The following is a 22,525-nucleotide window of genomic DNA, read 5'->3' on the forward strand; positions in this document are numbered from 1 at the left end:
AAGTGCCTACTGCAAGCCAGTAGGGAATACTTTGTGCTGGGAATACTTACGAGAATGAAACAAAACTTCTGCTTTCATGGAACTTACGTTTTTATAGAGAAGATAGAGAAACTAGATAAATGTAGAATAAAAGGAGAGTTCTCTAAGAGGATAGATTCTTTTCTTTGTGTAGGTTAGGCCTTTTAAAAACAATCAGTTCATTAAATACCAGATTTTTTTTTTCCATTTTTACATTGTGAGGGAATGAGATGCCACGTGTGAGAACCTATAACAGGGCAAGGCACTTTGATAGTAGCAGTTCGGTAAACAAGGATGATTGAGTTTACAGCCCTTGCTCTTAAGGGACTCACACAAGAACCACAATACAAAGCACATAAAGATAGCTACATGCAGTATCAATAATATGCTTTAAGAATTCAGAAAAGTTGGAATTTCTCCACTGCTGGCTGAGTTGAGGCAGAGAACAGGTGGAACAAAGGTAAAGATAAGCTTAACAACATACGCATTTGGGGCATGGTGACCTTTTTGCTAAAGTAGAAACAGGAAGGTGTGCGTTGGGATCTATGGGGAGTATCAGGAACAGAGATAGGAAAAGTGAATTAAAGATGGACAGATCTCCAGGTGGTCCTATAGTAGTGGGGAGCCACAGGTGAGTTTTTAGTAGGACCGTGGCTTGATTACATTTCTTGTGACAATTAAGTGACTACGGGAAGGATGGGTTAGAAGATAGAGCAAGGAGGTGCAAGAAAACCGATTTGGAAAATCTAAAACATAGTCCAAGGTAGGACCACTAGTTGTGTTTATCTAGAAGATTATCATTAATCTTCTAATCTCTGTGAAGGATGCTTCCTGCAGCACAAGGCCATTTGTCTATACTGTGAATGGAGTTGTGTCAGGGGCAGCCTTATAACCAGCAAAGATGACGTCCTTAATTTGAAGGTACCGAAAACTGAAGAAAAAGAAATGAATCCAAGAGAATTTTGTAATTGATAGGATTAGCAGTCTATTGGGGATGAATGTTTTGTGGAATAATATAATAATAGTTATAGATGTTTTGAAGTTTAAGGCTGTGTTAGGTGATGGTCTGGACAACACTATGTTTTTTGTTACCTTATATCTCCTTTTCATAAACCACTTCATCCACTTTATCCCCTTTTTTCGTGCCTCAAACATCTTGTCTCCAACCCTAGTTTGGGTTTTATCATCTGTTTTGTACTAGATATCCAAGCTAATTAGAAGTATTTCTGAAACCAAGGAATTTTTATATGGGGTACATTGAGTAAAGGATATGTGGATTTAAGTAAACTAAAGTATAGGGATCTTGATGTCTGTCAAAGGTACTCATTTATTATGTCTCAGATTTAATTTTCTAGATAATTTACCTTATATTTTAACTTTAGTATTATTTCATAATATTTAGTTCTGATAATGTAGCCTGGTGTTTCTAGTTAAAACATTTTATTATGGAAAAATTTAAACATACTCTAAAATAAAGAGAATAATATGATAAACCCCAGTGTGCCTATCAACATTTTCTGGTCTTATTTTAGCTGTTACTCTCTCTCTTTTTTTTTTTTCCTGGAATATTTTAAAGCAAATGCCAGATGTAACCTTTCATCACAAATACTTGATTATCTCACAGATCAGTACTCTATTATTTTTTGCTTAGCACAACCACAATACCATTATCATACCAAATGATCTTCTTTACCCTGGTTTAATACCATATAATGAGATACCCAGTCTGGGTTCAGATTTCCCTGTTGGTTTAAAAAAAAAAACTTTTAGAAAAATAGTTGGGTTGTTTGAATTAGGTTCCAAATAAGTCTTGGGGTTATTTTTAAAGCTGATTATTTTTTCAAGAGAAAATTAAGGCAGTGTGAAAATATTTTAGTATAAACTATTCCAAGAGGGCAATGTTGTTTTGACAGCCATTCTGTCTGGAACTTGGTTTTGCTTATCTGTACAAGAAGATGTTAAAATAGCTGATATCTTTTTTTTTTTTAATGATTTTTAAACATTTTAGGAAATCTTTCTAAGAAGGGGAAAGGTGTGACCCCACTTTTCCAGAAATCTAGAGAATAGAAGTGCGAGCTGATTTGGGAAGATTTAAGTTTGGAGGAGACCACTTCTCTATCAGACAAAGAACCCCACATGGGATTGGGATTGCTTTTTTAAGTACTTGTATGTTACACAGTATATTTTATCTGTCTGGATGTAGCTTTTTCATCTATAAAATAAGAAATGGGTGATTTCTTAGGTTTCTTTGAGTTTAATTGTACTTTATTTCACATTTTTCCTTGACTTTAACAGGATTTGCAAAGTTGGATTGGTGGAAACAACGAACCATTGACTGGCTTTACATGGCGAGGTGGTTGTGAAAGGGAAACAACAGGCATACAAGTTTGGAATGAAGTATTTGTGATTGACAGACCAAATGGAACAAAAGTAAAATTCTGTTTATACTCTTTTACTATTTTTTTCTCCCACATTGTTTCTTGGGCTATTTTCTGGTGTTAAAAATCAAAACAGCACAGAACTATGATAACTTTAACACATGGATTGTTATGTCAAAATGTATACAGTATGAATACTCTTCTTGATTTAATTATTGATTTTCAAGTTTATTTCATATTTGATTTGTATAGTCATTCTTGGTGAATATTTTACTAAATATTTTAAACTCTTAAATTCCTAGGTTGCTGTGCTGCTTATGGATACTCAGGGTGCCTTTGATAGCCAGTCCACTATTAAAGACTGTGCAACGGTGTTTGCTCTGAGCACTATGACTAGCTCTGTCCAGGTGAGACATGAGATTAAGTGGAATAATCAGTTCACATAATCCTTTGGCCCTTTCTCAGAATGCACCCCCTCCCCTGCTTTTTTTTGAGACAGGGTCTTGCTATGTTGCCCAGGCTGGAGTGTAGTGGCTATTCACAGGTGTGATTATGGCACACTACACCTTGAACTTCTGGGCTCAAGTGATCCTCTTATCAGCCTCCTGAGTAGCTGGGACTATGGGCACATGCCACTGTGCCCTGACAAAAGGCCTTTTGATTGAAGAGGAAAAAGGATTAAAATTAAAGAGAGCTATTTATGTTTCTTGTTGGTCATTTACATTTCCATGTTTGGTGTTCTGGTTGTGGCTCACAGTGTGAAATTTCATACTTTGGATAGTTACAAAGGAAGCAATAAACCAATAGCCAATCCCTTTTGTTTTTCATTATGGGGTCTATGCTTTATATTTAATTTTAATTTTGGGACAGGGCCTTGCTCTGTTACCTGGGCTACAGTGCAGTGAGTGGTGTCATCATAGTTCACTGCAGCCTCAAATTCCTGGGCTCAAGCAATCCTCCTGCCTCGGCCTCTGCTACCTTGGCCTTCCAAAGTGCTGGAATGTAGGCATGAGCCACCATGCCCAGCCTATGCTTTTTTTTTTTTTTTTTAAAGGAAAAGATATTGCATGTTATCTGTAATTGAAATCAGTCAGATCTCTGCCAGATATGGTAAGGAGTACAGTATATTTTTGGTTTTTGGCTAAACCAAACAAAAAAAACTGAAGTAATTAAACTTAGAAGTCTAGTTTTCTATTCGTTATCTTTGACAACTAGTATTTAATTATTTGAAGTAAAGGAGATAGAAGCATAAGAATTAATTAATACTTAATTTAGGAAACCTAAGTGATGCTTATATAATAAACTAAGGATTTTTAGCACTTGCCTCATTTAGAAAGGAGTAAAATCCCTTCTGTGTTTCACTTATACTCTGTGTTTGGTGTTCTATCAAGTTCTATTTTCTTCAAGACCATCTTTTTTCTGTATAATTTAGGTTGACTGGACTGAATTAAGCTACCACATGTCATTTTGTATTTCTTTTTTTTTCTTTTTTTTGGAGATCATCTGTGGTTGTGGCTGAAAAATGAATTATTAAAGTATAGTGTTTAGGTCCCGCTGGTCGATGGTGTATCAAGAAGTGTATTTGCAAGTATTTTTAAAAAATGGGGTGTATGCATTCCTCCCAAGAAATTTTTCTTACCGATGGTAGATTGTAGGTGATACTGTCACAGTGTGTTGTAATTTTTATTATGCTTTCCAGGAATGTCTGGAACATATGACCAGTTTCTCTTAGCTCCCATTTCCCCCCTTTCTCAATTTGAAGTACCTAGTCCTGAGAGTGGAAAGAAGGTTGGATATTAACATGAGCTAAAGTAAGAGCACTTTTCAGTCTGGCTTCTGTTTATTTGGGGCCAGGGCTGGGGATATTTGTCACTACCCACTAAGTGATGCTGTCAGGAACCCTCAAAGCCATCTTTTTTAAAATTTTGTTTTACCTTTTTTTCTCTAATCTTAGAAGATGGAACAATTGTGATTCCCTAGAGGCAAGGAGAAGCCATAACTTTGTGTTTATATTATCATATTATAGCCCCTCAGGTTAGCTGGCTCTAGAGCTTGGTTTAAATGATCATGAGGGAATTCTGTGTTTTAAAACTTGTTTCTTGGTCTTCTCTTATTTATTCAGCTTTTTGATAGTAGAAGACCTTGTTTTGGACAGCCACTTAAAGCCACTCAACCACTTTCTTATTTGTAAAATGAGAGCTTTACTTGCCTCATCTTGCTTATCTCACATGTGGTGGTTGTGTGCAGTTGAAAATGAGATCTAAATGAGATATAATGCATATATGAAAGTGCTTTGTAAACTATAAATAACCAAAAAGATTAAGATATTTATTCTCTTCCTAACCTTTGAGGGTGGTGTGCTTTCCTTACGTAAGATATCTGGCTGATAGAGCCAAGTTGATCCTCTTTGTTTCAATAAAAGTATATTGAGCACCTATGAAGACCAAGGCAACAAGCCAGGTACTAGTGATCTAAGTTAAACAAGGCTCTTCTCTTTGCTATTTGCAACCTGGCCCTGACGATGAAAGGATCTGGAGCTATTTTCAAAAAGTTAAAGGCTGCATGGATAGGAATAGGTTGGTCATGCTGTCAGATCTTAAGTTTAAATCTAAAGTTTAATCACCTCAGTCATTAATTGCTTTTTTACATACCCCTTTTGGAATCAGTCAGGAGCTGAGAATATCATTGTAGGTTTGCCAGCCATTATTGACTATTTATATTCTTGACGTCCAAGTGATTCAGCTAGATTATCACTTATTTGCTGTTAGAACAAATTGTTCTGTCTTTGGAGTAGCCCTATTTACTCAGATATAAGTTATTTCTTACAAGAGGTGATGTCTGTGGATGGCCAGTTTTCTCCTGTGGCAGCCTAGATTACCTTCTGAGGACTTGTTTTGTAATTACTGGAAGAAGAGCTCTCTCTTCTGAAGATATTTAGATCCTTCTCTATCAGCTCTGGTCTGTGTAACTTGGAAAGGCTCCTAAAAATTCTGGAAAGGGCAAGAGTGCCACCTACTGTTATTTTTATTAGCTTCCACAGGCTGGTAAATTATTAAGACTGGTTGAGTATAAGGAAAAAGAGGAACCACATTAGAGTCAGTGGTGGACGAGGCACTCACAGAATAACTGTATACTCTGATATACTCTGATTATACCAGGGAGGAATTTATCTTTGTAGAACTATTGCCACTCACATTCACTGACTTAGAAAAATGATGTGGAAACAATCTTCACTTTTTTTTTTAATGGTAATAAAGTTAAAGAACTTTGAGAAGGAGAAAATGAAGCTTACTACATAGTATACTTGTTTTTTTACGTCTACCACTTCAGACCATGAATATGCACGTGTTCATGATTTTTACATATTTTACCAACACTGCTTCCTCCTTAATGTTTTATCTTGACCGTTCGGAAAAAAGAGAAAATTCTTTTCATGTGCCACTGGTTGAGATAGTGACTAAGTGAGTCATTTGTGCTGAGGTACAAAGTAACCTTCATTTCCACAAGTAAAGTTATATATAAGCTGGGTATTCAAAATAAAACACTAATAAAAAACAAATTTTGTTTTAACAGGTATATAATCTATCTCAGAATATTCAAGAAGATGATCTTCAACACTTGCAAGTATGTATGTCTCAAAGAAAATATGCCAAAGTATTGAATATTTAATTCTCACTTTCTTGTGAATTCACACTTAGATGCCTATAATAACATTAAAAAAATTGAATATTTTATGATTTTAAACTGATGCACGATTTTTTTAATTGGAAGAAAATTTCAGTGTATGCCCAGTGCATTAGAAAATTGAATACTTAGCTTTTAAGTGATTTTAAAGGCTCTGATATATGGTGCTTTGATATAGAACAGTTTTATAAATGTCTTCTTCCAGTCTCTTTGGGGACATTATTTTAAATAACTTGATTTAACAGTTATTTACAGAATATGGAAGACTTGCAATGGAAGAAATCTATCAGAAACCATTTCAGGTAAATAAATATTTTAACATTTATAAAAATTTGCCTATGAGAAGCTGTCAAGTCACCTCAGCTTGTGACTTTGGAGACAGCAGAATATTACAACAAACTCATTTCTAGCAATAGATTCAGTGGAGTTGAAACCAACCTATGGTAGTGTCATTACCAACTTACTTAGTATAGGCTTAAACAGGATAGGAAATAGAACAAAGTAATCTAGATCGATTCTTAATACTTAGATTAAAGGGGGTAATGTTTCTCTTAGATGTTATTTAATTTCAAAAATTAAGGACAGTAGGGAATGTAAGATAGTCATGTTGAATTTTTTAATACATGATAAACAATTACAAAAATGTTCCAGGTTTCTTTTTTGTGGTATATTGCACTTTGAAGTTAGTCCTGTTATTCTTTATATTGGTTTCATATAAAAAAGTTTCAGATAGTTTGTTTTTTTAAAGCAAGTGTAATTTATAAGTTGTCAGTATTACTATTTAGTCAGCGGCAGTTATAGTAGGGAGGAATGACTCCACCATGTTTGCTTATCAGTGTGTGGGATCCTTCCCGTATGACAGCATTGCCACTGATTGTTACTGCTAATGGGTTTACATTGATTCTGCCTCACTCTTGTCTGGCTGGTCTGGCTGAAGTGATTACTTTTATGAAATAGTTGGACATGTTATGGCTTCGTTTTGTGGATATGGTTAAAATACACTCTGTTTGGCCTGTATCAGTTTTTCTGATCTGGGGTAATTTTGCCACCCAGGAGACATTTGCCAATGCCTGGAGACATTTTTGATTGTCCCAGTTTTGTGGGGGAGGTTAGTGCTACTGGCAGCAAGTGCATAAAGGCCAGAAATGCCTTCAACGTCCTACAGTGCCCAGGACAACCACACATGAGTAAGAATTATCTGGCCCCAAATGTCAGAAGTGCTGGAGTTGAGAAACCTAATCCTATATGAGTAAAACATTCTATGAAATGGCCTTATTGACACTACTAAATCTATAATCAGTTTATAGTTTGCCATCTAGAATTAGTTGGTCTTCTAGTTATTTAACCTTGATTTAAAATTATGAGTTGTATTCCCTGATAGGCTTTTTTTGTTCATTTTTAAATCCTGGAAATTATGATTGGTATGCCCTGATATGCCTTTTTTGTTCATTTAAATCCTGTATTATTGCTTGTGGTGACTCTGTTCTTATATACAGTGAAGTTCTCAAATGGTGGCGCTTGCTTGTTGTAGGGGCTGGGAATGTTGTTTTTTTAAGGGGACTCTTTGATATAACCATGAGCAGTACTGACCATTTGGTTACCATAACTTTTGATGAGGATTGTTTAGGAAAGTAAGGAAGGCTTCAATTGTTAAAGTTGTGATTTTTGATAAGATATTTTAAAAAAATGATTTATATTTTTTCTGTGTATAGACATTGATGTTTTTGATTCGAGATTGGAGTTATCCTTATGAACATTCATATGGTTTGGAAGGTGGAAAACAATTTCTCGAAAAGAGATTGCAGGTAAGTCCCCAGCTCCTAGAGGAGAGCATAAGCACCAAGCCAGGAGAAGGGATGGTCTGTCTAGACTCTTGCTTATACTACCACTCTCTCTGTGTCATTGGAATAAGGCATCCCAAGGTAGCCCAGGTGACTGTACATAAGTGGTGAAAAGTAAATTGGTTGTACTCCTGCCTGAGAAGACAATGCCCTTGAATCAATGTTAAGGAACAAGTATTTCTCTCCAGAGCCAACTGCCCCCTCTGTAAATAAGTACTCAAAGGATAAAAGTTTGAAGGAGACTAACTTGTTGATTTACTTAGATTGCTTATATGTCTCTTTCTGGGCCAACTGAGCTTCTGAACATTTGGGACAGGTCTGTGCATGCATTGAACACAGGTGGTTGAGACCCCCTCAGAGGAATGCTGTGTCTCAGAGTGACAACATGTAGAGCTAGAAAAGGGATCTTAAACATCATCTAGTTTGGCCTTTTTTTTTTTTTTTAACACACAATGAAACTGGAACACAGAAAAGTGACTTGCCTATGGTTTAACTAATCATTGATAACTGGGACTAGGACCCAAATATCCTGACTCCTATGCAGCATACCACATCAAGGCATTTCTGGAAAATAACCTCACCAGCATGATCCTTCGTACTCTCCCATGGAAATACTCAGGAAACCTGCAGGTCAGATACTTATAGATTACCCATCTACTCATATACACAAAGGACACATAAAGATCCCTTTATTCATAAGTAGGAGGGTACTATATTTTGGTTAATAAGATTTTGTCTGTCTATGGGATGATGCATTTGGTTTCTCAACCACATTCAGAGATTTGGAGTACAGTATAATTTTTTGATTCCTAAAGTGAGATTTAAACCAATTCCTCCTCCTTGGATTATTTGCAAGGCATTTGTCAGAAATAATTTCAGTCATCAGAGTTTCCTCTGGTTCCTTGAGAAGAAATTAATACAAAACACATGAGGCATGCAGTCTAAACTCAGATTTACGTACCTCAAAGATAAGAAGGTTTTCTTACTTCTTATTGATATGTGATACATGATTCAGAAAATTGCTGAAATCGTGTGTAGCTTGATGAATTTGTACAAAATGACCATAGATGTGTAACCAGCACCTATAAGCGCCCACTATCAGGCACCAAGCCCCAAAACTCTATACCAATATCCTGACTTCCAACAGTCTTTGCTATTGTACTTTATATGAATGGAATCACATACAGAATGTATTCTTTTGTGTCTAGCTTTTTTGCCTAATATTATGTTTCTGAGGTTAGTCCATATTGTTGCATATAGTTTGGTTCATTTATTCTCATTGCCATACAGCATTCCATTGAATGAATGGACAGCAGTTTTTTTTTATTTTACTGTTGGTGGAGATTTAGGTAGTTTCTAGGTTTAATTATGAATAGTGCGTGTTTTATTAGAATGGTTTTTGAGAATAGTCTTTAGGAGACTATGTGAGTTATGTTGGAATAAGTGAGTAATTATTCAGAATGTTTCTAAGTTTAAGATTTTCTTCCTGAAAATACACAGCAATCTCTCTTCTCAAATTCTGATAACTAGCACAAATTATAAATAGAGCTCTGAAATGCTAACAAATTTTCTAAGGTTCTTTGGATTGCACTAGAACTTTCTACCTTAGCTCTTACGTTGCTTGGGGGTTAATCTTTTTATTTATAGGCAAATTAGTATGTTGCTGTTTTGTTTTGTTGCCATTATAAGTACTTTAAAGGTAAATTCTTGGGCCGGGGCGCGGTGGCTCACGCCTGTAATCCTAGCACTCTGGGAGGCCGAGGCGGGCGGATCGCTGGAGCTCAGGAGTTCGAGACCAGCCTGAGCAAGAGCGAGACCCCATCTCTACTAAAAATAGAAAGAAATTATCTGGCCAACTAAAAATATATATAGAAAAAATTAGCTGGGCATGGTGGTGCATGCCTGTAGTCCCAGCTACTCGGGAGGCTGAGACAGAAGGATCGCTTGAGCCCAGGAGTTTGAGGTTGCTGTGAGCTAGGCTGATGCCACGGCACTCACTCTAGCCCGGGCAACAGAGTGAGACTCTGTCTCAAAAAAAAAAAAAAAAAAGGTAAATTCTTAATTTATTTACTGATGTGTAAGTCACAACCACAATTTGTTATTCAGATGTTAGATATAATGATTATTATATTTCTTTTTTTTTTTTTGCTATTCTAGGCAGCTTAGGAAAAAATCATCTTCACCTGAATTTAAGAAAGTTTAAGAAAATGTGGGGTCTTAATAAAGTGGTTAGAAATGGGCCTTTAGTAATTTTTTTGTATCATAAGCACCCCTGTGAGTATGTGTATGTATTTCCTTTTTTAAAATTTTTCTTTTCTCCTGTATACAAGGTCACCCTGTCTCCTTCTGCCCTTAGGTAAAACAAAATCAACATGAAGAGCTACAGAATGTAAGGAAGCACATTCACAATTGTTTCTCAAATCTTGGTTGCTTCCTTTTGCCACATCCGGGTCTTAAAGTTGCAACTAATCCTAGTTTTGATGGGAGATTGAAAGGTGGGAATTCCCATTCTTGCTAAAATCAGAACTTACTTTTTAGAAGCTGAAAGTCTTTTTTTAAATACAAGGCACCTTAAATTTCTTGTCTTACGCTGGGGTACATTTGGATGCATTGTTAATGTGATTGTAATGCTCTGTGTTGTCTCTCTGGCTTTCCATTGGTTTGTTTGCAGCATCTAGCATATTGATTAACCTATTTGATGAGGTGTTTTGTTGCTCATCACTGATGTCCTGAAAATTCTGAAGGCTGAAAACATTTCTTTACAGTATTTAAACTGATTGCAGTCTGCTGAAAGGCCTTACCATTTTATTGTGTTGATACAATCAGATTTTAGTCTCTGTTTCAGGGGTGTTGATATTTTTTTGTGTATATTTTAGGGTTATTTTGAGTGTGATAGCAGAAGGCTTGAGAATTGACAAAACTTTCACAGTATGGCTGGAAATACAAAATTTAGTAGTAAAATTTAATACAATTTCATGAATTATTTGTCTCTTTTGAAAAGGATATTTTAGTTAATACTTAATGTGGAATTTGTTTTGGTAGTCCACAAATTGTTTTATTTATTATTTGAGCTAAAAGAATGATTGGGGGATGGGAGAAAGGGGCCAGTAGAGTAGGAGGGATTATATTTTTCCTATGAGATACGGCATGTTTGGGTGATTTTTTTTTTAAATGAATCTACTTAATTAATTGATATGTGTATTCTTATTTCATAAAACAGAATTTTATGAACTCTTACCAGTATTTGTATCCACTAGATATTGATGAAGACTTTAAACGAGAGCTTCGAAATCTGGTTCCATTGCTGCTTGCCCCTGAAAATTTGGTAGAAAAAGAAATCAGTGGATCTAAAGTCACTTGTAGAGATCTTGTAGAATATTTTAAGGTAGGTGAATGCTTTAAAATTAAATAGCTTTGTCTAAGATACAAACATAGTTGACTTAAAACTCATCTGAATGTCTGTGTTTTAAAGCAAAAAAATATATAATTTATTTTCTAAATTGGATGTGTCAGTATTTAAGCATCTTTAAAAGATTGTAGCAGACTGCTTATATCTTCTAGACAGTGATTTTGTTTGTTTACAGAATTATCCTACTTTGGGGGCGGAGGAAGGGCAATATACGTAACCTAAACTTTTGTACCCTTATAATATGCTGAAATAAAAAAAAGAAAAAGAACTGTTAGTTTCATTTATAAAAGAAAAAAAAAAGAATTATCCTACTTTTTCTCCATCTCTGATATGGAGAGAAGAGCCCTTCATTATATTGTAATACCACTCTGTTATGTGTGGATGACAATAGCAATTGGGAGCATAATTCTGCATCCCGAGTTCTCATAGAAGCATTCTCTCAGAGTTCTGAGGATTTGATAAAAGCAGCTGAAAGTCTCTATACTGGTTTCCGAGAACAAGTAAATTATTCATAGTTTTTTTCTCTACTCTTCTGTAGTCTTTAAAGCTTGTCTGCCAGAACAAGACCATTGGAGAAGGTTGTTATTCATAGTAGGTAGTTATAGATAGATGGAAGTGAAGATACAGTTAACTAAAAGTATGTTTTTGTTTACTTACTGGGCACGGGCACTTCAAGGTCACTCTCATCTTTGTTATGAATTAATTTTCAGTCAGAAAGTTGAAAGACTCCTGTATCGACTTCTAAAAACTCCCATCCTTCTTACTCTTAAGCCAAAAAATTAGGTAATTTTTTTTCTTGAGCTGAAATATAATTTAAGCTGGTCAAAGTAAAATAATGGGTTCAAATGTTTTTTAACCTATGTATATTTGAAACACTGTGGGAGAATTATGGATTTCTTTGCATAAAGTGGATGGCATTTTATATATTTTATAACTTTAAATATGAGATATAACTTTTATGCAAGTTGGAATTATATTTAGAAACACTTCTCTAGGATATTATTTAGAAGCATGTATTTAATAACATTGAGAATAGGGTTAACTTTGTTGGAATGAGAGTATATGATTTTTAATCATATATTAGAATTCCCTTTTAATGGTGTGAATTATTTTTATATTTAATGATTTTTTTTTTCTTTAGGAATACAGAGCCAAATTGCATAACCTACCAATATAATCTCTCTTTTTAGGCTTACATTAAAATTTATCAAGGAGAGGAACTTCCACATCCAAAGTCCATGCTTCAGGTAGAGAAAGAGTGTATGATATGTGTTGTACATACGCTTTTTATGAATAAAAATCTTTGCTTTAGAGAGAAATGCTGGAAAAGGGTAGGGGGATGGTTTTTTACATGCAAATAAATTTTCTATATTTAAGGCAATACATGTCACGTGTCCTAAAGTTTTAGATGTTTTTTTTTTTTTTTCCCCCAGTAACTGCAGATTGTAGGCTTTGCAAATATATAGGCCACCAGAAATAAGAGTCCTTGGTACCGTTTCTTCAGATGCTTGATGTGTAGGAAAGTTTCTGTTGCAGAAGATGGCTTAATGTGGGTCTCTCCGAACTAAGCTGCTTCTGTTCACTGTGTTGTTGACACTGAACGTTATTTAAAATAGGCTTATTTTTATTTGGCATTAATGATTTAGAGCTGCCTCTAGTGAATATAGACTTTTTTCTTGTCTTTTTTTCCTTTTTTAAATGGTGTTCTTTTGGGACAGTGTTATTTTAAGCCATTCATGTTTTTAGAAATTTACTACTTTGGGCAGTTTCTCAATTTTATAGTAGATTAAATGGTATTTTCTAATAAAACTCATACAATAAGCAATTTTGTGGGTTTGAAAATGTCTTTTGTGTAATACTGATTAAGAGAGAGAACCATGTAGGTCAGTCATTCTTGATTCCTGACATCTGGAGACTCAGCATATTTTAGGGTTGTATCTATTTATCTCTGTCCATTTCCTGAGCATATGTGGTATTTTCAACAAACACATTTTTTAACATCAACCTAAGCAAAACAAAATTAGGTAGGCAGTCCTGTTAGAAGCATTTACTGTATCCTTTTTATACCAATGTTCTCTTCCATAGGAAGGGAAAACTGGAAGTTGGTATTTTCTCTGGTTCATTTTCAGACTTGTTCATTATACATAATTTATTGTGTTAATCAGAATTTATAGAGTCATAGAGTATTTTTTTACATAATAATGGTACCTTTAATTTTACTTTTTAGGCAACAGCTGAAGCTAATAATCTTGCTGCAGTAGCAGGAGCAAGAGATATCTATTGCAAAAGTATGGAACAGGTGTGTAACTAAAATTTAACTTTGATGCCAGAGTGGGATAGAAGATTTTTATATTTAAAATAATTGAGCTAATTTGTGTCACTTATATGTGGACATGTTATGTCATTCCCTAATTCTCCATTATGATCTCTGCCGGAAATAAACAGTAAGAAAATAATTCACATCATTAGAGTTTAGCATTGGGGTGGTAAGTTATTACATACATTCTACTGAAATTTTCTGACACATGGTTCAGAGTACTGTTATTAGTAGCCTTTGGTGGTAGTTAACATTAGCTTAAGGCCAATAGCAGTTTCTGCACTAAGCTTGCTCAAACATTAGAATACCTTTTTGGTGTGTTACCGTTTACCCACTCTCTTGCCCAGCAGTCTTTTGTACTATTATGGTGTATTTGTGGGTCAAGTGAAGGCAAGTACAGAGTGAAGCATAACTTTTTTTATCTTCAGTTTTATTGAGATTAGTCATATCTGGAAAATTATTTTGCTTGAGTCAGCTCAACATACAAAAAATTAATAGATTATGATTACTTGTGAGATATTACAAATAAGTTTAAAACTGAACCATGTAAATGGTTTGACTTTCTGAGACTAAAAACTATGAGCAGGGCACTTATTTCGGGTGTTAATTATTTCTAGCATGTAATCTGTCCTGTGTAATTCTGTCTGTACAGGTATGTGGTGGGGACAAACCTTACATTGCACCTTCCGATCTGGAGCGAAAACACCTGGATCTCAAGGAAGTGGCAATCAAACAGTTTCGTTCTGTGAAAAAAATGGGTGGAGATGAATTCTGCCGTCGTTATCAGGACCAGCTTGAAGCTGAAATTGAAGAAACCTATGCAAATTTTATAAAGCACAATGATGGCAAAAATATCTTCTATGCTGCTCGTACCCCTGCCACACTGTTTGCGGTCATGTTTGCTATGTACATAATCTCAGGACTGACTGGCTTCATTGGCCTAAACTCTATAGCCGTCTTGTGTAACCTTGTCATGGGGTTAGCACTGACATCTCTTTGTACTTGGGCATATGTTAAATACTCTGGGGAGTTCAGAGAAATTGGAACAATGATTGATCAGATTGCTGAAACACTATGGGAACAGGTTGGTATCTATCTTTTGGTTTCTCGGTGACTAATCTCATTTTCCTTGTGATCCCCTCCCATCCCCTCACAGTATCTTCACAGCTACTTTTCCTTTATGGAAGGACTGTCAAAAGGATGCTTTCTGTTTTGTTTGGATGTAGAATCTGTATAATTGAAGAGTTTTTTTTTTAAAAAGTCATAATTATAATGTGCTTTGGTTAGCTTAAATCTGTGATATCCTCTGGATAGATTCTTAGCTATAGGCTCATGGTTATACCAGATAAAAGGCAGGGCCAGAGTCTCTAACAATGTTTTTTCTTTTAGAAAAGAAAGTATAATCAGGGAATGATTTTAAAGGTAAGGAAAAGAAGTTTGGAAATGCAGTGCTTTTGGAAAGCAAAAGAAGTTTCCTATTAATATTGGCTAGAAGTAAAATAGGAGAAATATTGGATGTAGACAGATCTTCGTTGCCTTCCATGAAGATAGTGGTGATTTCCTGATGTCCTGCAAGAACAATTCTACACAGATTTCTTACCAAAGAAACTTCGACCTCTGTATCGTGGATAATACTAATGAACGAAGCAAAGCATCATGAGCAGAGGACCAACTTCCATCATGATCTTTTACCACAATCCAGAATTGAAAATCAAGCTGTGAACTCTTGCCCAGCAAGTATCTACTAAGGAAAGACATTTTATATGTCTGCCACCTGTGTAATGGAATTACCTACATGTCCACTTAAGGATGTCATTAAAATGATCATTGTGAAATACTTGAATATCATGTCAAGGACCAGAATGGAAGCTGCAGTTATTACTGATGAACGATGTAACAGGCATTTTCAGATGCCATTTCTGGGCTGATGAAGTACTGAGCTTACATGAAGATTTAGGATAGGCAGGTCCATGTTTATTTTGTCTTTAAAGACTAAAGAAGTAGACATTTTTTGAAGAAAGTTGATTGGATGTTGACTTCTCTTGTAATAATGTCATTATTTTATGAAGTGACCCAGTATATTAATTTGGATTTTGTATTTATTCTTTAGAGAAATGCTCTATTCAGATCTGAGCTGGAAGTTTGTGTTTGAATTATTTGTTAAATTTTTATCTCTTAAAAAAACCTCCTTCATGTTGCTTTGATATCATCTAATAGAAGATGGATTAACTTCACTTTTTTAAAAAAATGACTAAAATTTTGGACCATTATTTTCTGCAACATAATTTTCAATAATTGTATAATGTTTTCTTTTGGAAAATATTCATCTCCTGTACAGAATTGATTCTAGGATCTTAGAGGTACCATTATTACAAAACAATTAAATGGAAGAATCTAAAGTGTGTAAAATTATTTTCAGAATAGTTGAGGTAAGGTGATCACTAGTCAGAGAAGATCTGTGCTGTGTCAACAACCCTTGTCTAAATTTCTTTGCATTTCTCTTTTCTTTTGCTTCAGAGGAGTCCCAGGAAGGTGAGAAACCTACAAAGTCTCAAATTCTTGTAGTCTTAAACTCTTTAGCTTCAAGGCACTTTGAGTCATTCTCCTAACGAATCACTCCATGTTTTAGGTGTTTTCCAAACTGTTTGAAGTTACTAGACGTCGAATGGTTCATCGTGCTCTTTCATCAGCACAGCGACAGAGACTGTCATCCAACAATAACAAGAAGAAAAATTAGACAGTATTTTTAACTTTTTTCTCTATCTGAAGTGTTCACACTTATACATGTAGGACAATAAGCAGGACCGTCTGGGCCGGTCTGCATAAATGCTGTATACATACCAGATTTGATGCTGCATATAGGGTATGGAATTGCACATCCATCTCATAGGAATTGTAAATGGTTTGAATAAGAGGAAAGTAATTTTCGTTGCATTATAAAATGTCTAACTGCATTATTTGTAGCATCATAACTTTTTTGGGAGAAGCATCTTTTTATTTCCCGCATTCCTGGTTATTTTCATCATTGCTTTGAATTGAATTTTTATATCTATTTTTATATGTAACTTTTTTTACCTCACATTTTTGTTTGTTTTGCACATTTCTCATACCACAGGTATTGAAGCCCCTGGGTGATAATTTGATGGAGGAAAACATAAGGCAGTCTGTAACAAACTCTATCAAAGCAGGCCTGACTGACCAGGTGTCTCATCATGCCAGATTAAAGACAGACTGACAGTTCATCTCCTCACGGACTCCACTCTCTTTTCTTTTTCATGCTTGCTGTACAATGAGAACTCAAAATAAACCAAAGTTTACAATCAACTGTAGAAGTAGTTTAGTATAACTGGCTTCACAGATGGCTGCCACAGAGTGTGAAAATTGTTTGTTGGTTTTAAGCATTCTTTTAATGACTCCTTAAGACACGCAGATTGGCTGAGGAGCATTAGTTTATCATGCACATTTGTGCCCTGTTTAATTTCTTTTATTTCGTTTTACTTAATCTAATGTTAGTGAAATTTGTCTTATGTAAAAGGATATTTCAGGGAAATATTTTAATAAATCTATTTAGAATCTCTTTAACACAGTGTCCCATTGAGATTTTAATTTTTAGAGAAGTTATGAATCACTGTATCAAGAATCAGATTGGAATGACAATGAAGCCTTTATTGAGCCACTACATTAAAAGTATATATTGCTTTACTGCCTTCAATGCCAGTATTACATAAATGCATGTATCAGAAACTTCACAGAAATTACACAACTCTTGTAGCTAAGAAAGTAATTCTGAGGTGTACATTTGTCTTGCCTTTTTAAATTTATAAACCTGCCCTAAAAGGAGATGCATATCTGGGAAACTGAACTGTCTTTTTGCAGTTTAGCCTTCATGTAAATAAAATATGCCATTAATTTTATTGGGGGAGAAATTCCATCCAAAAATGTTGCCTACAGCTATGAGTTAAGAGTGTCTGTACAGTGTGCAGCTTTTATTTTCTAAAATCACAGATAGGGCATGTATATGAATTATAAATATATAAATACAATTTTGTATTAAAAGTTTTGTAGTTTATGGCAAAATCTGGTTCTGTGGTAGGCTAATAAGTACAGTCCCTGTGAAAGGAATGTTTGTGGCTCAGTGTGTGAATGCATAGACAATTTGAAGTTTTTGATATATTTGTGATATTTAATCTTCCTTGAGCACTGCAATCTCCCCCCCACCCCAAGGGAATTCAATGGGAATGTTTATTGTGACTTTGTCCTCTGTTGCATTTTAAAGTTATTTCCTGTAATTTATTTTCAGTACATAATTAAAAATTTGTTGTATATATAAAATAAAACTTGTGATTCTTTTTTAAGGAATTCTGTAAGTATGTATTCCACTATATAAACCATGTCTGTTTATACTGAAAAGAGCATGATCAGGAAACACCCAACTTGAGAGCTCTAAGGTATTGTACCTCAAAGCTAAGCTTGTAAAAAGTTATTTTTCTGTGTCTTTCTCTGTGAAGGCAAATTTGTGATTAGCCTAGGTGTAGCTGGGGATTTGTTAATTTCTTTTCTTTCTTTCTCACTCTTTTTTTTTTTTTTTTTTTCCTGTGGTATATGTATGGCTAACATTTTTTTAGTACTTTTGTAGTTTTCTTTATGAACACCTATTAAAGCACCTAGTTTGGCTTCTAAGCGAAGAAAATTCAGATGTTGAGTTGTTTGCATGAAAGCTCTAAATTTACTTTGGTTGGTATATCTTCCCTCCCACCCCATTCAGATCCTGTTTTTATCTGGATTGTATGTTTCCATCTGTATTAAATTGCTACCCACTCATCTGTTCTGAAACATAAAGAATCCACCTGAAAAGTATCCTTTTTGTTTCTTCTACCACCCTGTTTTATGAATGCTGTGGACTGTTTTTATGAATGAAAAAATAAAAAATTTGTTCTGTAATAGCAGTTTTTCTGAAATGAAAGACTTACATAGCTTACCTTAAAATTTGTTAAATCTAGACCATTGAATTTCTTAGTATTTCTTGTTGTAAAGAGTGTTTTCCCCAAAGAAAGCATAATTTTCTACAGGATTCCAAGAAAGCACTTTGGTGTTTCAGTTGGAAGACTCTGAACATTCTTAGCAAGAAGTAATAAAAGGTATTAAAGACATACTGAAAACTATTGACTGAAATAACTTTGGTGTTGGTATATTTTCTGGTGGTATAATTTTTAGTAACTAATCTATATTACAAGTTAGGTTTTTTAAGAGATGAAGATTTTCTCAGTGACAAATGTTTCATCTTCTAATTGAGACACCCGTAATTTACTTCTGTGCCATTTGTGACCCAGCTTTGAGTATGCCTTATATATGTCTCACGAAGATAGCTAGTCATCCTTGCTTCAGTGAAAATAGTCTATTTGTAGAATTGAATAGCATCATTTCACTTTGAAGGTTATGTTTTCAGAGAACTCTGAGCTGGGCTGGCTTGCTTTATTTTAGTTTTAGAGTTGAGCTAGGCAGACTAGAAACTTTATCCTTGCTATATATAGGCATGAGTGTTTCTAGTTTTAATTACATGTTTTATTATGGAATTGAAAAAAGGTTTTGGTTAAGAACTATTAAAATATCATAAATTTTCAGAACACATGGTGGCTCTTAGTGGTCTACTACATGTACATCCAAAATGGCTTTTCTGAAATCAATTTGTTTAGCCTTTTAACCAGGTAATATGTAGGCTTTTTGATTAGCTGCCTTATCTGCTAGTGTGGGTTGTTGCACACGTTTTTGGGGTTCAGCTTAAAAATTCACAGCCTAAATTTTCACCCTCTAACTTGACCAGAATTGATCTGCCTATCTTAGCATTTGTCCATTCATGTCATAGTTGTAGGGTGAGGGTAAAAATCGGCTTGAATTGCTGGTAGCTGTGCTTCTGGCAGCTGTCTTCTCACGTGGCCAGAGTTTACTCCCAAGTGACTATCTTACTTGGATTGTGTCTGGAGCCTCTTCCACAGAGAGAACTTGACTTTGGGGAATCCTCAAGTTGTTGGCTCCCTGTCAAACAAAGCTCAATTGGAGCGAATAGAATTGCTACCTTCTCTACTTAAGTCTTTTTTTTTTTTTTTTAATATTCATGATAAATTATTAAGTGAACAGTGCAAGTTAAAAACAATAGTTTCATTTTTTTTTTCCCCACCCCGCCTTTCCCGAGTCAGCACCTTCAAGTGTTACCACTCCCCAAACGGTGCGCAATGCACTCATTGTGTAGGCATACCCCCATCCCCTCCCCCACCCCCCACCTCAGTCTGATGTCCAATTGGTGTCGTTCCCAGATTTGTATTTAGGTGATGATCAGGGAAACCAATTTTCTGGTGAGTACATGTGATGCTTGTTTTTCCATTCTTGGGATACTTCACTTAATATAATGGGTTCCAACTCTCTCCAGGAGAACCATAGAGATGTCGTATCTTCATCATTCCTTATAGCTGAGTAATATTCCATGGTATACATATACCACAGTTTACTAATCCAATCATGTATTGATGGGCATTTGGGTTGTTTCCACATCTTCGCTATTGTGAATTGTGCTGCTATAAACATTTGGGTACATGTGCCTTTGTTACAGAATGACCTTTTTTCCTTTGGGTATATGCCCAGTAATGGGATTGCTGGGTCAAATGGCAGGTCTACTTGAATCTGTTTAAGATACCTCCATAATGCTTTCCACAGGGGTTGCACTAGTTTGCAGTCCCACCAGCAGTGTATTAGTGTTCCTGTCTCTCCACACCCACGCCAACATGTGTTGTTTTGGGTTTTTTTGATAAAGGCCATTCTCACTGGGGTTAAGTGATATCTCATTGTGGTTTTGATTTGCATTTCCCTGATGATTAGAGATGTTGAACACTTTTTCATATGTTTGTTAGCCATTTTTATATCTTCTTTTGAAAAATTTCTATTCATGTGCTTTGCCCACTTTTTGATAGGGTTGCTTGATTTTTTCTTGCTGATTTTCCTGAGTTCTAAATAGATTCTTGTTATCAGTCCTTTATCTGATGTGTAGTATGCAAAAATTTTTTCCCATTCTGTAGGTGGTCTGTTTATTCTCTGGACTGTTTCTTTGGCTGTGCAGAAGCTTTTTAATTTAATCATGTCCCATTCATTTATTTTTGTTGCTGCTGTGATTGCCTTGGGGGTCTTCTTCATAAATTCTTTGCCTAGGCCAATGTCTGTAAGAGTCTTTCCTACATTTTCTTCTAGGATTCTGATTGTATCACGCCTAAGGTTTAAGTCTGTTATCCACCGTGATTTGATTTTTGTGAGAGGTGAAAGCTGTGGGTCCTGTTTCAGTCTTCTACAAGTGGCTAACCAATTCTCCCAGCACCATTTGTTGAATAGGGATTCTTGTCCCCAGAGTATATTCTTTCCCGCTTTGTCAAAAATTAGGTGACTATATGAGGATGGTTCTATATTTGGATTTTCTGTTGTGTTCCACTGGTCTGTGTCCCTGTACTTGTGCCAGTACCAGGCTGTTTTAAGAACCACGGCCTTGTAGTATAGTTTGAGGTCTGGCAAATTAATACCTCCCATTTTGTTTTTGTTGCTTAAAATTGCTTTTGCTATACGGGGTCTTCTTTGATTCCATACAAAGTGTATAATTATTTTCTCTATGTCTGTAAAGAATGATGTTGGTAATTTAATAGGGATTGCATTGAATCTGTGGATCACTTTGGGTAGTATAGACATTTTAACAATGTTGATTCTTCCGATCCACGAGCATGGTATATTTTTCCATCTATTTGCATCTACTTAAGTCTTATATGAGGTCCTAGGAACTTCTCCCCTTCAGATTTGCATTTAGCTGGAATTTAGACCGAGGAATTGCGCTGCCCTTAACATACTTCAGTGAAATACAACTTTTATATCCTTTTAGGTTTGTGACATTTCGGGCTTTTCAGAGCTGAAGATACCAGCTGACCAGGTCAAAAGTGCCTAAAGATGCGTATACAAGGGATATGGGGAGAGGATCATAGCCTTTGCATAGCTCAGCAAAACACTTCCATATATATTAGTACTTTGTCGTGCTCATGACAGTCCTCAGATAATCTGGCATCTCAGGCTTGTCACCCTAGGACTCTACTACACACTTCCAGAGGTTTGAATCAGTTTGAAGCTTGAGACACAGACGAATGTTTCTAACTCAAGATCTCAGCTCTATCTTGGCTGCATTCTGAAAAGCACTAAAAAGTAGAGAAAACAAGATTTTGCTGATACTTAAGGTGAAAATTAACCATAATATTTCCACTTTAACAGATGAATCATATGAAGCAAGAAGTGAAAATTTCCCTGTTTTATTGTACACCTGAGAGGTAACCATTACTTTGGTGTGAATACTATTGAAATCTTTCCTGTGCTTATTGACACATCTGTATATGCATAAAACATACTCTTGGGTTCCCCCCCCCCCACAAAGAGTTGTCCTGCACATGATTTTTTTTTTTTTTTTTAAATAAAACAAGGGTATTTTCCTAGGTCATTAATTCCTTAATGCTCACATGGTTGCTTTGATTCTTCTGAAAGTAAATGGGGTTTTGAGGAGAGAACACTGGACCTTTTATCACTGTTTTCTTAGACAGTTTTCCTCTTTCCACGGGATTCTTGAGAGAATCAAATAAAATGTGGAGTGTGCTTGGGAGGCAGGTGCAAGAACAGAAAATTGTGCTCTCCAGTTTGCTTGTTTTCAGGCTCCATCTGCTGACTCTGTTCGGCCACCTGTGCTTCTTGAAGCTTGTCCATAACTTTTTTTCTCCCTGTCATTTGGGCTGTATTTAAGAATTTTAACAGAACTTTCTGACAAGTTTGTGTGGTAATTAGAAAATAACAGTTATTCTGGAGCTAAATG

At 35.4% G+C, this 22,525-nt stretch overlaps 1 protein-coding gene across 4 annotated transcripts in view; it reads left to right on the top strand.

The window, feature by feature from the left end:
• Positions 1-18,506, top strand: part of ATL2 (atlastin GTPase 2) — a 57,237-nt gene extending 38,731 nt beyond the window's left edge. For 2 of the 4 annotated variants that reach the window (XM_069494094.1, XM_069494098.1), the window contains exons 3-13: positions 2,314-2,448; positions 2,699-2,803; positions 5,970-6,020; positions 6,326-6,382; positions 7,793-7,885; positions 10,278-10,416; positions 11,179-11,306; positions 12,521-12,577; positions 13,558-13,629; positions 14,300-14,731; positions 16,763-18,506. In XM_069494094.1, the coding sequence (XP_069350195.1) occupies positions 2,314-2,448; positions 2,699-2,803; positions 5,970-6,020; positions 6,326-6,382; positions 7,793-7,885; positions 10,278-10,416; positions 11,179-11,306; positions 12,521-12,577; positions 13,558-13,629; positions 14,300-14,731; positions 16,763-16,882 (1,389 nt within the window). In that variant the 3' untranslated portion in view covers positions 16,883-18,506. The other 2 variants (XM_069494096.1, XM_069494095.1) reach the window with 2 other exon arrangements.
• The last annotated feature ends 4,019 nt before the right edge of the window (positions 18,507-22,525 follow it).

The sequence above is a fragment of the Eulemur rufifrons genome, chromosome 19 (genome assembly GCF_041146395.1).
Source record: "Eulemur rufifrons isolate Redbay chromosome 19, OSU_ERuf_1, whole genome shotgun sequence".
Lineage (NCBI taxonomy): Eukaryota > Metazoa > Chordata > Mammalia > Primates > Lemuridae > Eulemur > Eulemur rufifrons.